General features: G+C 39.7%; 1 protein-coding gene across 8 annotated transcripts in view; it reads right to left on the bottom strand.

Moving 5' to 3' along the window:
- Window positions 1–1,593: 1,593 nt before the first annotated feature.
- The window catches only part of LOC101926383 (uncharacterized), a 44,655-nt gene continuing 31,755 nt past the window's right edge, over window positions 1,594–14,493 (bottom strand). For 3 of the 8 annotated variants that reach the window (XM_005589015.5, XM_005589016.5, XM_045381132.3), the window contains one exon: window positions 2,567–4,749. In XM_005589015.5, the coding sequence (XP_005589072.3) occupies window positions 2,819–4,749 (1,931 nt within the window). In that variant the 3' untranslated portion in view covers window positions 2,567–2,818. Of the gene's footprint in view, window positions 1,768–2,566; window positions 4,750–8,863; window positions 10,486–14,493 lie in introns of those variants that run through there. The other 5 variants (XM_065536533.2, XM_065536534.2, XM_074023334.1 and 2 more) reach the window with 4 other exon arrangements.

Raw genomic sequence — 14,493 nt, 5'->3', positions numbered from 1 at the left:
GGGTTTCACTGTGTTAGCCAGGATGGTCTCGATCTCCTGACCTCGTGATCCACCCACCTTGGCCTCCCAAAGTGCTGGGATTACAGGGGTGAGCCACCACACCCAGCTCTTAGTTTCTTTAGTGTTGTTTATTGTTGAACTCTTAATGTTTGAATGCTCCATGATTCAGTCCTTGCTGTTCTTTACCTTTTCTATACTAAAATCCTTAATCATTTAAATGAATATGGGCAATACCTACTAAAGTAATATAATATCAATTTTGGTATATCTCATACATCAAGTGCCTATTCACTACTGCCATTTTGTGTCTTAAAGACATCTAAAGATTCAACATATTCAGTTGAACTCTCAATCTTCCCCTAAAACCCTGCTGGAACTGAAGTTTTCCCCATCTTGGTTGAAAACCTTGTATTCCCAGATGCTCATGACTAAAACCTTTGAGTTAAAGTCACCCTGGACTTGTCTCTTTTACTTCTAGCCCTTAAACAAATCTTGCTTGCTGTCACATTTACTATATACCTAGAATACAACCAATAACCACTATACCCATTGTTACCTCTTCTTCCTAAGCCATGATATCCTCTTTCATCTGAGTTACTACAACTTCCTCCTCGATTTTTTTTTTTTCCAACAGCCGTATTTCCCTCAAAATAAAGTATCTACAATGGCTTGCACGCTTGGCAAGATATGGCTCTCTGTTCTACTCTAGCAACCATCCCTTTGCAGTGTTCTTCAATAACTTCCCCAATTTTCCTAAAACACTTCAGCATAGTTCCATTGTAGGACCTCTCTCCTCTGCCTGGAGTCATCACACTCCTTAAGTCTTGGCTCAAGTCTATCTTTCTTGATGGTCTACCTTCATCTCTGTATTTCACAAAGCAACCTAAATGATCATATCCCTCCATCTTTTGAATGACTTTTTCCCCATAACACTTATGTTCTAATGTACTCTGTATGTATGATTATCTTCTCCTGTTAGAATTGTTCACTGACAAATATCCAAAACACCTAAGATAGTGGCTGGAATATATTAAGTACCTAATAACTGACCACCTTTAGAACAATAGGCTCCTGTGAAGAAAGCGTAACCATGCTTACTAGAAGACTGCCTTTGTATGCATTGGCACTGGTCTAATTTCTTGTTCAGATTGTCACATTAAATCATTGTAAGTGGATTAAGGGTAGAGGACTCAGGGCCTGCCATCATAGATAACATCTTACCAAAGCAATATTGCTTTCAATTGCTGCTAGTGGGCTGCCTAGGTCTACTCTAAATTTATCTCGTTCACAAGACATTACTGAAAGCAGCAAGAAACATGTAACACACATATTCTGAATCACTTCTAGCATTTCTTCTAACATTACAGCATTGACTTGATATAAAGCATGCTTGTAAGAGTGGGAGGCAGTGACAAAATGTCCTATTACAAGGATCTTCCAATTCCTAGCTTAATTTGGGCAGTTCCTCATTCTCAATGGCCCTAAGTCAATACCCCATTTGAGATTTCTTTTACCCATAGCATCCCACTTCCAGGTACAAAATTTTATTTCCTTAAGAATTTTTATTGCCAATAACAGAACTACAATAGCATCAGCAAATAAGAAGTTTAATTTCATTTAAAGAAACACAGGAGACAAGCAGACCAGAGCTAGTATGGCTGTTTCACAAAGTCATCTGGGTTGCAGACTCCTTCTGTATTTCTGCTCCATGATCCATAACACCCAGATACCATTCTCAAAGTCCCCATGATAGTGTCAGAGCTCCAGCTTAGATGTCCACATTGTAGGCAGGGAAAAAAAGACAGGAAAAATGGATTTCATAAATCTCCTACTCATATAAATACCACTTCTATCTTGTTGACCTGCAAGAAAGGCTGAGATAGTTTTTCAGCCCAGAATTTTGTTAATAAAAAAGAGAAAATAGATATAGGGTAGGAAAAAAGCAGTCTCTATCACAAACTCTCATCACTTTTCATTGCAAAATAGTCTGTAATATCAGTTCTTATTTTGTTTACTTCAAAAGCAATACATTCAAGTTTTAAAAAATTTCGTAGATTTATTAGACTTTGGATCTTAGACTTTGTTAAATCACTTCACACCTTGCCCCAATTCTCTAACAGCTGTGCTCAATAATCCACTGATTAAATCCACTGGTTGTTTTTTTTTTTTTTAACAGTATGAATTTCCTCTTATAGCACTAATGGATGAGATTTAAATGACAGCTTTCTCACATTCATTATGGCATACAGTGCTCTCCACCCAAGTCATCTAGTATGTGTTGATAAAAGGTTTCTCAATATTCATTACACTCATAAGTGCTCTCCTCTCATGCAAATTCTCTAAAATAACACTAGTGAAAATGGTAGCTAATATTTGTGGTATGCTATGTTCAAGGCACCATTCTAAGAGCTTTTACATGTAATAACTTAATACTTCCAAGAATCTTATAATAAAGGTAATATACTTAGGTCTATCTTAAAATGATTAAACCAAGGTAGAGGTTAAGTATCATGATCCATATAACAAAAAGATCAACTAGTAGAGCTAATAATTTTGAAAAAGATACTTGTTTTCAATATGGCTAAAGGGCTTCCTACCTTTACTATATTAAAACTATTCTCCAATTTGCTAATGTGTAATAGGTTTCCAGTAATGATAGATTTTTCTATATGAATGACACTAACATTTTTTCTCTCACATAAATTCTCTGATGCTGTGCTTTATGAGGCAAATATGCGCCCATATTCACATTTGTGAGAATTCTTTGCTGATAACAACCAGAGAACCTCTTCATAGTGATCTCAAAGAATCAGACAATTCACATGTAAACTTGAGAGTCACGACTAAGGTCAATCCCACATTCCTTATATTCAAAAGATTTCTCACTGATATGAATTCTCTGATGTTGAGTTAGCTGTGAACCACGAGTAAAGGCCTTCCCACATTCCTTACATTGATATGGTTTCTCACCAGTATGAATTCTCTGATGCCGAGAAAGATGTGAGCTCTGAGTAAAGGCCTTTCGACATTCTCTGCATTCATAGGGCTTCTCACCAGTATGGATTCTCTGATGTAGAGTAAGCTGAGAGCCATGACTAAAGGCCTTGCCACACTCCTTGCATTCATAGGGTTTTTCTCCAGTGTGAATTCGCTGATGTTGAGTCAACTGTGAACCACGAATAAAGGCTTTCCCACATTCCTTACATTGATACGGTTTCTCACCAGTATGAATTCTCTGATGTTGTATAAGTAGTAAGCCACGTGCAAAGGCCTTTCCACATTCATTACACACATAGGGTTTCTCACCAGTGTGAAGTCTTTGATGTTGGGAAAGATGTGAACTCTGAGTAAAGGCCATTCTACATTCTTTACATTCATAAGGTTTCTCACCAGTATGGATTCTCTGATGTTGAGTAAGCTGTGAGCCACGAATAAAAGATTTTCCACATTCCTTACATTCATAGGGTTTCTCACCTGTGTGAATTCGCTCATGTTGAGTAAGTTCTGAGCCACGACTAAAGGTTTTTCCACATTCTTTACATTCATAGGGTTTCTCACCAGTATGAATCCTCTGGTGTCGTGTAAGGAGTGAGCCACGATTAAACGCCTTCCCACATTCCTTACATTGATAGGGTTTCTCACCAGTATGTATTCTCTGATGTTGAGTAAGTTGTGAGCCATGACTAAACATCTTTCCACATTCCTTACATTCATAGGGCTTTTCATTGGTGTGAATTCTCTGGTGCTGAGTAAGTTGTGAGCCACGGATAAACGCCTTCCCACATTCTTCACATTTATAGGGTTTTTCACCAGTATGAATCCTCTGATGTTGCATAAGTAGTGAGCCGCGAATAAAGGCCTTTCCACATTCCTTACATTCATAGGGTTTTTCCCCATTATGAATTTTCTGATGTTGAGAAAGCTGTGAGCCACAAATAAAAGCTTTTCCACATTCCTTACATTCATAGGGTTTCTCACCGGTATGAATTCTCTTATGCAGAATAAGTTGTGAGAGCTGAGTAAAGACCTTCCTACATTCTTTACATTCATAGAGCTTTTCACCAGTATGCAGTCTCTGGTGTAGTGTAAGTTGTGAATTCTGAGTAAAGGCCTTCCCACATTCTTTACATTCGTAAGGTTTCTCACCAGTATGAACTTTCTGATGTCGGGTAAGTTGTGAGCTACGAATAAAGGCTTTCCCACATTCTTCACATTTATATGGTTTTTCACCAGTATGAATTCTATGATGTAAAATAAGTTGCGAGCTTTGAGTAAAGGCCTTCCCACATTCCTTACATGCATAGGGTTTCTCACCAGTATGAAGTCTCTGATGAAGACTGAGTTGTGAATCACGACTAAAGGCCTTCCCGCACTGCTTACATTCATAGGGTTTTTCACCAGTATGAATACTTTGATGTTGTGTTAGGTGTGAGGCTCGTCTGAAGGCTTTCCCGCATTCCTTACATTTATAGGGTTTCTCAGTAGAATGACATCTTGAATGCTGAGATAAGTAAGTATGCTGGTTGAAAATGGACATTTTGTCATATATGATCATCCCTTGCCTGAAATACTCCTTCTGATTTTCTTGTTGCTTCTCCATCTTGCCTTTGGCTTCCAAATAATCCCTGGATTTGGACTCTTCAAGATCACAGTTTTCAAGTCTGTTGCTCATTTCCCATTGGGATAATTCTGTTTCATAAGTGTTCTTTTCTGGAGATAAGTCCTTACTTGCACACCTTGAAGGCAAGTCTGAAAGATAAGAGAGAATAAAAAAATTGAGAAATATAACTTCTATAGCAAATACAAATAGGAAAATAATACCCATAAGAAATAACAAACACACATGAGTTTCTTTCAAATATTGATTACTATGACCCATGATACCTACCTTTCACATCACAACGTACTATATACACAGTTTCATAAAACAGTACCTCCCCTGCTTTCTATTCTGTTCTGCAATATTTCTACTTTTTTCAATTTCTCTCTCTCATACACACACAGACAAAACCCACTAAACTGATTTCATGGTACAGTAATGTTCCTATCTAGAATTTTAAAAAAAATTAGCTTAGAAGGATCTCATATATTAATATATGAAAAGGGCATCTGAGAGATTAGAGAATAATGAAAACTCACCTAGAATATAATGGAAGAGATTAAGAAAAATTTTAAAGTGAGTAGTTCCCAAGGTTTGATGGGGATCAAAATCACCTGGGGAGCATGCTAAAATTATAGCTGTCCAACATTACACCAGACTAACTGCTAATGAATCAGAAAAAGATCCTGGAGATCTCTACTTTTAATACTTCCTATTAACTGATTCAGATTCAGACCATAATTTTCTGTACCTGCTTAATACTTTTTAGTAGCTTCCATGTTAAACTTAATATAAAATCCAAACTCTTCAATGACTTTGACTTATTTCTCCTTCCATGGTCTTGTCCTTGCTTATGTATCTGTTGAGCCTTCTCAGCTTTGCTCCTTATTTGCCAGAAAAACTAGCTTCCTTTCAACTCTGAAAAAGTCACAGACCTTTTTCAATTAAAAGCTAGCCAGAGCCTATTCCATTCCTTTGAACTGCTCTGGATAAGACTATACAAACGCTCTTTCTCATTCTTCAGGTCTCAATTTAATAATCAGTCCCTAAATCTTAAACATTCATTTCTTGTAATTTAGGTAACTTAGACCAACCTTCTAGATGACAGCAATTACACAAATTGAACAAATTATAAAATGCACCTGAGTGAAGGCACTGGCACAGTAACATAAGAATAAAGACTGGGGGGCTAAAAGTTGAAAAATATGAGAAGTCAAAGAGATGAGCCCAACATTTGGGTCCACGTTTCCACTCAGAGAAGTCTTACAATTCTAGAAAAAGCACTTAAGAGGGGTAGAAACTAAGCAGTGTTTTGCACTGTGTCATAGGGCTGGGCAACAATAACTGGAGGACAGGGCCTGCCATAAATTCTTTATACTTTGGGCTGGGAACCCTGAGGACTACACTGAGGAATAAAGGAGAAACAGCAGACCAATCTGGACAGAGTCTGAAGTCTGAATCATCTTTGAATCGTCTCAAATTCAAAAATTTGGATTAAGGTGATTCAACACTGTTTGCCATAGCAAACTTAAATCTTTATGGATTTTGCATCATGTTATCCAAGGACTGAAATTCTGTAACTTTTCTTTGTGATGTCTAGCACTCAGTAAAAACCAGGTGAATGAAAGCATAAGACAACTGAAAAACAGAAGAAAAAACAAAAGAAACTCTGACCTATAAGGACTCAAATCATGTATCCACCCACCATCATACTTCTGTCACTCCTAAATACCCTTGTCCTGTTCCTCTGTAATCAACCCTCCATACCACCCTAGTGGTTTATGCCTAGAAACCAGTAATCTGTGGTTTCCCTATAACTTCCTTATAGATAGAAACAAAAGCACCTCCATACTAAATCTATGATCCTATGTGCCTCTCCAATTGCTCTTTAGCTCCCCCTATCCCTTTCAAAGAGGACACTAAGTTACTTTTGTTTACTTATCCTTACTTCACAGTTTCCTTTGTTCCTTCATGCCTTGCCTCGTGTCTTCTCTTATTTGCTTGTCTATTCAAGGACAATTGTGTGTGTTCTGGGAAGAATACATCCTAGAGTTCCCAATCACTACTACAGGTCTAAAACATAATGAAAGGGTTCTATAATCTCATGGAATGTTGGAGAGAAAAAAGGCAATTATTCAGGCCAGACGCAGTGGCTCATGCCTGTAATCCCAGCACTTTGGGAAGCCAAGGCAGGTGGATCATTTGCGGTCAGGAGTTTGAGACTAACCTGGCCAAAATGGTGAAACCCCGTTTCTACTAAAAATACAAAAAGTTAGCCAGGCATGGTGGTGGGTGCCTGTAGTCCCAGCTACTTGGGAGGCTGAGGCAGGAGAATCGCTTGAACCTGGGAGGTAGAGGTTGCAGTGAGCTAAGATCGTGCTACTGCACTCTAGCCTGGGTGACAGTGTGAGACTTCATCTCATAAAAACAAACAAAATATGAAATCAGCTGGGTGTGGTGGCAGGTGCCTGTAATCCCAATTACTTGGGAGGTTGAGGCAGGAGAATCACTTTAACCAGGGAGGCGGAGGTTACAGTGAGTCAAGATCTCACCACTGCACTCCAGCCTGGGCAACAGAGTGAGACTCCTTCTCAAAAAAAAAAAAAAAAAAAAAAAAAAAAGCAATTATCCAATATAAGGGAAGGAGTCTGCAGTGATAAAGAATGTATTTCAGTTGGAAATACAAATCAAGAAACAGAACACAAAAAAATCTCAAACACTGTTGCTAAGAATGCAAAACACTGTAACTATGGTAAAAAAAAAAAAAGTGTGGTAGTTTCTTATAAAGTTAAGCATACATTTAGCGTATGATACAGTGGTCATATTAGTAGATATTTACACTTATGCTCACACAAACATCTATATGTCAAAGATTATAACAGCTTTATTCAGAAGTGTCCCAAACTGGAACTACCAGATGTCCCTCAAAAGGCGAATGAATCAACAAACTTTGGCACTTCCAGACACTGGAACATTACTCAGCAATAACAAAAACGAAGTATTGATTCATGCAACATTACTCAACATTAACAAAAAATTACTGATCCATGCAACAATATGGATAAATCTTAAATATATTTTGCTAAATGAAAAATACCATATTTTGATTCTATTTATATGACATTCTTGAAAAAGCAAAACTATATGGATGGAATTTGGTGAGTAGGTTTCATAGGCTGGGGATGGGGAAAGGGGAGGGGTTGACAATGAAAGGAGAAAGCATGAGGGAATTTAGGGATGGTTAATAGAACTGTTGTATATTATGACTCTGATAGTAGGTAGATACACTTGGTATCTGAATGGTATATCAGATTTCCCAACAAACACCAATAAATGGTGGATAAATATGACAAACATCCTTTTAAAAATACAGACAAGGTTAAGGCTGGGCACAGTGGCTCATGCCTGTAATACCAGCACTTTGGGAGGCTGAAGTGGGTGGATCACGCAGTCAGGAGATTGAGACCATCTTGGCTAACAGGTGAAACCCCGTCTCTACTAAAAATACACAAACACACAAATTAGCCAGGCGTGGTGGTATGCACCTGTAGTGCCAGCTACTCAGGAGGCTGAGGCAGGAGAATCACTTGAACCTGGGAGGTGGAGGTTGCAATGAGCCAAGATTGCGCCACTGCACTCCAGCCTGGGTGACAGAGCGAGACTCCGTCTCAAAGACATGGTTAAAAGAAAATAAAGATCAAGCAATGAAGTGAGAGCCAGAAACTGGAGAGGTGAACATGCTCTGAAGTGAGAGCCTTCATGTCCTACCCTTGGGACATTTGCTGGTTTCAATAGCCTAAGGTTGTGTCTTAGTGTTCTGAAAAAATTCAAGAGACAAGCCCTTCACCCACAAAAGGGCAGGGATTAGAAATAAACCACTTTACAACATTGGAACCTATTCAAGGCCTAAAGTTCAGAGACAGGAAAAAATCCATCTGCCCTCAGTCTTGGCCATTTTTAAAAAAATTGACTTTTACTGTGAGTTGGGGAGCCAAAATTAATAAATACAAAGATAGTTAATGGGAAAGTGCAGAAGCTAGATGGATAGAAATTAGGTGGCTACAACAATAATGCACCTTGCTCAGACCAGATGATCGTGGAGGTAAGGGTGGAGGAAGTGAGGTATCATTAGATAGTGGATATATTTTGAAGGTATACTAAAGAGGATTTGTTGGGGGAATGGACATGTAACATGAAAAGAGAAGACAAGGAAGACTATGCATGTTTTGCCTGAAAGGCTGGAACAATCGAAGTGCTACTTACTGAGAGTTCCTGACTGTGATGGGGCAGATCTGGGAGAGAATGTGAAGAGTCTGGTTTTGAACTATTAGATGTCAAATGAAGAGTTCAATAGACACATATGTACAAGTATGTGACTCTAGGGAGGTGTCTGGATTACAGATATGTTTGAAAGTCATCACGAAATAACATTTAAAGCTACAAGATTTGATGAAGTCACCCAGGGCATACCTTTATATACAAAACAGAAGGGGAAGGATGAAAAAGGGAAGTTTGAGGATTGAACCCTGGGTCACTTCAGGTAGATGGGAAGGAAACAGCAATGGAGACTAAGGAGGAGTAGCTAATGAGGAAGGAGAAAAATTAAGAGAGCACGGAACCCCATAAGCCATGTGAAAAAAGTGTTTTAAGAAGGAATGATTGGTTATGTCAAATGCTGAGAGATGAGGTGAAATGGTGCAGTCTTTTTTTTTTTTTTTGAGACGGAGTCTTGCTCTGTCACCCAGGCTGGAGTGCAGTGGTGCGATCTCTGCTCACTGCAAGCTCCGCCGCCGCCCGGGTTCACGCCATTCTCCTGCCTCAGCCTCCTAAGAAGCTGGGACTACAGGCACCCGCCACCACGCCCGGCTAATTTTTTTTTTTTTTTTTTTTTTGTATTTTTAGTAGAGACGGGGTTTCACCGTGTTTGCCAGGATGGTCTCGATCTCCTGACCTCGTTATCCGCCTGCCTCAGCCTCCCAAAGTGCTGGAATTACAGGCGTGAGCCACCACGCCCGGCTTTTTTTTTTTTAATGGAGTCCTGCTTTGTCGCCCAGGCTGGAGTGCAGCCGTGTGATCTCGGTTCACTGTAACCTCCACTTCCTGGATTCATGCGATTCTCTTGCCTCAGCCTCCAGAGTAGCTGGGAATCCATGAGTGTGCCATCACACCTGGTTTTTTTTTTTTTTTTTGGTATTTTTTTTTTTTAGTAGAGATAGGGTTTCAACCATGTTGGCCAAGCTGGTCTTGAACTCCTGACCTCAGGTGATCCCCTGCCTTGGCCTCCCAAAGTGCTGGGATTAGAGGTGTGAGCCACTGTGCTCAGCCTAAATGGTGCTTCCTAAATTAAAAATGGCTTTATTAGCAATATGGAGATTACGGGTAATCTTCACAAAAATAGTTTTGGCAGAATAATGGGAGCAAGTTCTGACTGAACCAGATTCAAAAGAATGAGATAAGAGCTGGAGTTAGGGAATATGGAAAATTATTTTGTATTTTTCTGTAAAAAGTAGCAAAGAAATGGAGCTATATCAAGAGGAAAATGTGTGTCAAAAGATTTGTTTTTGTTTTTTTTCCTTTTCAGATAGAGGAAATTATGGCATGTTTGTATGCTGATGAAAATTATTGTAAAAGATATGGACAAGTTCATGTTAGAGGAGACAAAGGGCAGGCAATTGCTGCAACAGTGTCAAAATATGAGAAGGAATGGAATTCAGTAGACAAGTGAGGGTACTGGGCTTAAGTAAAGGCACAAAAAGGTTACATGTCAATAGGAAAAGAGGTCGAATGAATATAGATGAAGGTAGGCAAACAGACAAGGAAGCAGGAATCTTTCTTCTCTTCTGCTAGCTTCAGTTTTCTTAGTGAAATCAGCTCAGGGACATCATCTAAGAGCCAGGCAAGAGAATAAATAAATAGTCACCACCATTATATAACTAACAACTTAGCTCCTAAATAAACAAAAACTAGCAGACATACAAAGAAATTAATCACAGTCATAGTAGAGAATAGAATATAAACAGACCAAAAATAAAAACAAGGAAGACTATAACATAATTAATATAGGTAGAGAAAACTGACACAAAATGTTTTCAATTATCACATTAGCATAAAACTAAAAATTATAAAAACATAGAAAAAACATATAATCCTAGAACTAAAACAGTTCTATATGATGTTTGTTATAGACAGAAATAAAAATAAAATTTTAAAACAATTTAGAACTAAATAGCAAAAGAAACTGTGTGAAATCCCATGAAATCAGCTAAAATTGTATCCAGGGAAATTTACAGTCTTAAGTGCATTTACTAAAAAACAAGAAATATTATAGTTAAAAACAAGAGAATTAAGATTTCACCTCAAGAAGTGAGCAAAAAGCATAACTAAAACCGAAAATATGAGAGAAAAATCAGAAAATGAGTAAATCAGAAATGTAGAAACAGCAGAATTAGCAAAACCAAAATACCAAAATTCTTTGAAAATATCCATAAATACAAAAAAAGGGATGTGCAGAAGAAAATTAGATTGAGCACAAATCCAAAGCACTGGAGAGAAAAAAACCATAAATTTAGGAGTTAAAAAATGTTTATGAGAGATTATGGGAGTGATGTCAGCAAGATGGCAGAAATAGGAGATAACCCACTCATATCCCCTCACAACAAGAATTCTGCACCCATCCACAGATCAATGTCTCTTTGCAGAAGCTTTGGAATTCAGGTAGGAGGTTGTAAAACTCGGGTAAAGCCCAAGACCTAGGGAAGTCATTTTGAGAGTGCAGACTGGCAGCCAGGTGGCTGATCTCCCATGCTGATCCCAGGTTCAAGCTTAAAAATGGCCCCATTCCCCAGAGGAATTGGCCACAGCCCCATTTGGCCTTGGGTGTGCAATCAAAACCATCTGCCAAAAGGTTCAGGAGGAATCATGCACACTAGTGTCTAGGTGGAGAGTCTCTTATGCCTACTGATGATAGTCCTGGTAGTGAACCTCACAGTTGCTCTGTGGCTTAGCTCCACCCTCCTCAGCTGGGATGCCAGCTCAGAACTGCTCATATAAGGATCCAGAGTAAGATTCATCCGTGTCTCATGGTTTGGAAGTTGGAGTCTTCACAATGGGCTCACCAACCTCTGTCCCACAGCAGATCTTGAGGAAGCCCAGTCTTTGCCTTAAGCCCTCCTGCAATAATTGGAGAACCATCCCCTCTGGGTAGACAGGGTGGGAGACACACCCATGTGGGCTGAAATGGGCTCATCAGCTGCCATCCCACAGCACATCCTCAGGGGGTCCAGCCGCAGCTCCAGCACTTCCCACTGCAGTCAGGGAACCATGCCATCTGTGCGTGGAAGCCTCTGTCACAGCAGATCCTGAGAGGGCCCAGTCTAAGCTCTAGCCCCTCTTGTTGTCATAGAACTACCCCATCTGTGCAGAGACATGCTGGGAGATGTGCACCTGTCTAAGCCAACAAGATAGGCTTGCCAGCCTCTGTCCAACAGCAAATCCTGAGGGGGCCCAGTCTCAGCTCCAGTCCTCTCACTGTAATTAGAGACCTATCTTGCCTGTGCAAGGACCTGCTGAAGGCACACCTATCTGGGCCACCAGGACAGTCTTCTGGGCTCAGGTCCCTGTCTGGACTCCCATATAGCGCCAGGTGGAGAGCCACAACAACCTTGGAGCCCTTGCAAGTCTAGCAGGAAGCCTGGGCTTAATGCCCTCTAATGCTGAGATGGATGCAGTGGTTATAGGCTCAAGGGAATACACCAGAAAGTCTGTTTAGAATGTCTGGAAGGCCTTTGGAAGAAGGATGGGCACAAACAAAGCCAGACTGCGAACTCTTTTTTTTTTTTTTTTTTTGAGATGGAGTCTTTTTGTGCCGCCCAGGTTGGAGTGCAGTGGCATGATCTCGGCTCATTGCAACCTCTGCCTCTGGGGTTCAAGCAATTCTCCTGTCTCAGCCTCCTGAGTAGCTGGGACTATAGGCACACACCACCATTGGCCGGCTAATTTTTGTATTTTTAGTAGAGATGGGGTTTCACCATATTGGTCAGGCTGGTCTCAAACTCCTGACCTCAGGTGATCCACCCGCCTCAACTTCCCAAAGTGCTGGGATTACAGGCATGAGACACCAGGTCCAGCCTGTGAACTGTTGAATAAATTGCTTAGTGTGCAGACATCATCACGTGTCCAGAAACATCAAGAACATTCAGGAAAATATGAGCTCATCAAATGAACAAAATAAGGTGCTAATGACTGACAAAATCAATGTACAAAAATAAGTTGCATTTCCATACGCCAACAGGAAGCTGTGAAAAGAAAATCAATCCCATTTATGATAGCAAAAAAAAAAAAAACCCACCAAAAAACAAGGAATAAATTTAACCAAAGAGGTGAGAATTTTACAATGAAAACTACAAACACAAAAGAAATTAAAGAGGAAACTAATAAATGGAAATATATTCCATGTTCATGGATCAGAAGAATTAACATTGTTAAACTGTCCATACTATCCAAAACAATCTACAAATGTTATGAAATCCCTATCAAAATACCACCAATGACACTTTTCACAGAAATGCAAAGAACAATTCTAAAATTCATAAGGAACCACAAAAGTCCCCAAACAGCCAAAGCAATTTTTTTTTTTTTTGGAGATGCAGTTTTACTCTTGTCACCCAGGCTGAAGTGCAATGGCACACTCTCGGCTCACTACAACCTCCACCTCACAGGTTCAAGTGATTCTCCTGCCTCAGCCTCCTGAGTAGCTGGGATTATAAGCACCCGCCACCATGCCCAGCTAATTTTTTGTATTTTTAGTAGAGATGGGGTTTCACCATGTTGGCCAGGCTGGTCTCAAACTCCTGGTGTCAGGTGATTCACCTGCCTCAGCCTCCCAAAGTATTGGGATTACAGGCGTGAGCCACTGTACCAGGCCGCCAAAGCAATCTTGTACAAAAAGAACAAAGCTGGCGGCATCACACTCCATGACTTGAAAATATACTACAAAACAACAGTAACCAAACAGTATGGTATGGCACAAAAACAGACACATAGACCAATGGAATAGGATAGAGAACCCAGAAAAAAAAAATCCAAGTATTTGCAGCCAACTGATTTTCAACAAGAAGGTCAAGAACATTCTTGTTGGAATGTTGGAAAAAGGACACTTTCTTGGGTAAATGGTGTGGGGAAAACTGAATATCCACCTGCAAAAGAATGAAACTAGACCCCTATCTCACCACTTAACTCAAAATGGATTAAAGACTTAAACGTAAGACTGGAAACTATGAAACTAGTAGAAGAAAACACAGGGAAACAGACACTGATCTGGGCAAGGATTTTTTAAGACCTCAAAAGCATTGACAAATGTGAAAACATAAATGTACTACATCAGAGTAAAAAGCTCTGTACAGCAAAGGAAATGAGAGTAAAAAGACAACCTACAGGCTGGGCATGGTGTCTCACGCCTATAATCCCAGCAATTTGGGAGGCTGAGGTGGGCAGATCATGAGGTCAGGAGATTGAGACCATCCTGGCTAGCACAGTGAAACGCTCTCTCTACTAAAAATACAAAAAATTTTTAGTGTGTGGTGGCACGTGCCTGTAGTCCCAGTTACTCCGGAGGCTGAGGCAGGATTATCACTTGTACCTGGGAGGCAGAGATTGTAGTGAGCAGAGATTGCACCACTGCACTCCAGCCTGGGTGACAGAGCGAGACTCCATCTCACAACAAAAAAGAGACAACCTATAGAATGGGAGAAAATATTCACAAATTATGCATCTAATAAGGCGTTAATACCAAGAATATATAAGAAAGTCAACTCAATAGCAAAAAAAAAATCTGATTAAAAAATAGTCAAAAGATTTGAATAGACATTTTTCAAGACATATAAACAGCTAACAGG

This window comes from Macaca fascicularis, chromosome 19 (genome assembly GCF_037993035.2).
Source record: "Macaca fascicularis isolate 582-1 chromosome 19, T2T-MFA8v1.1".
In the NCBI taxonomy this organism is placed as follows: Eukaryota; Metazoa; Chordata; class Mammalia; order Primates; family Cercopithecidae; genus Macaca; species Macaca fascicularis.
This window is presented reverse-complemented; position numbering and strand designations above follow the sequence as displayed.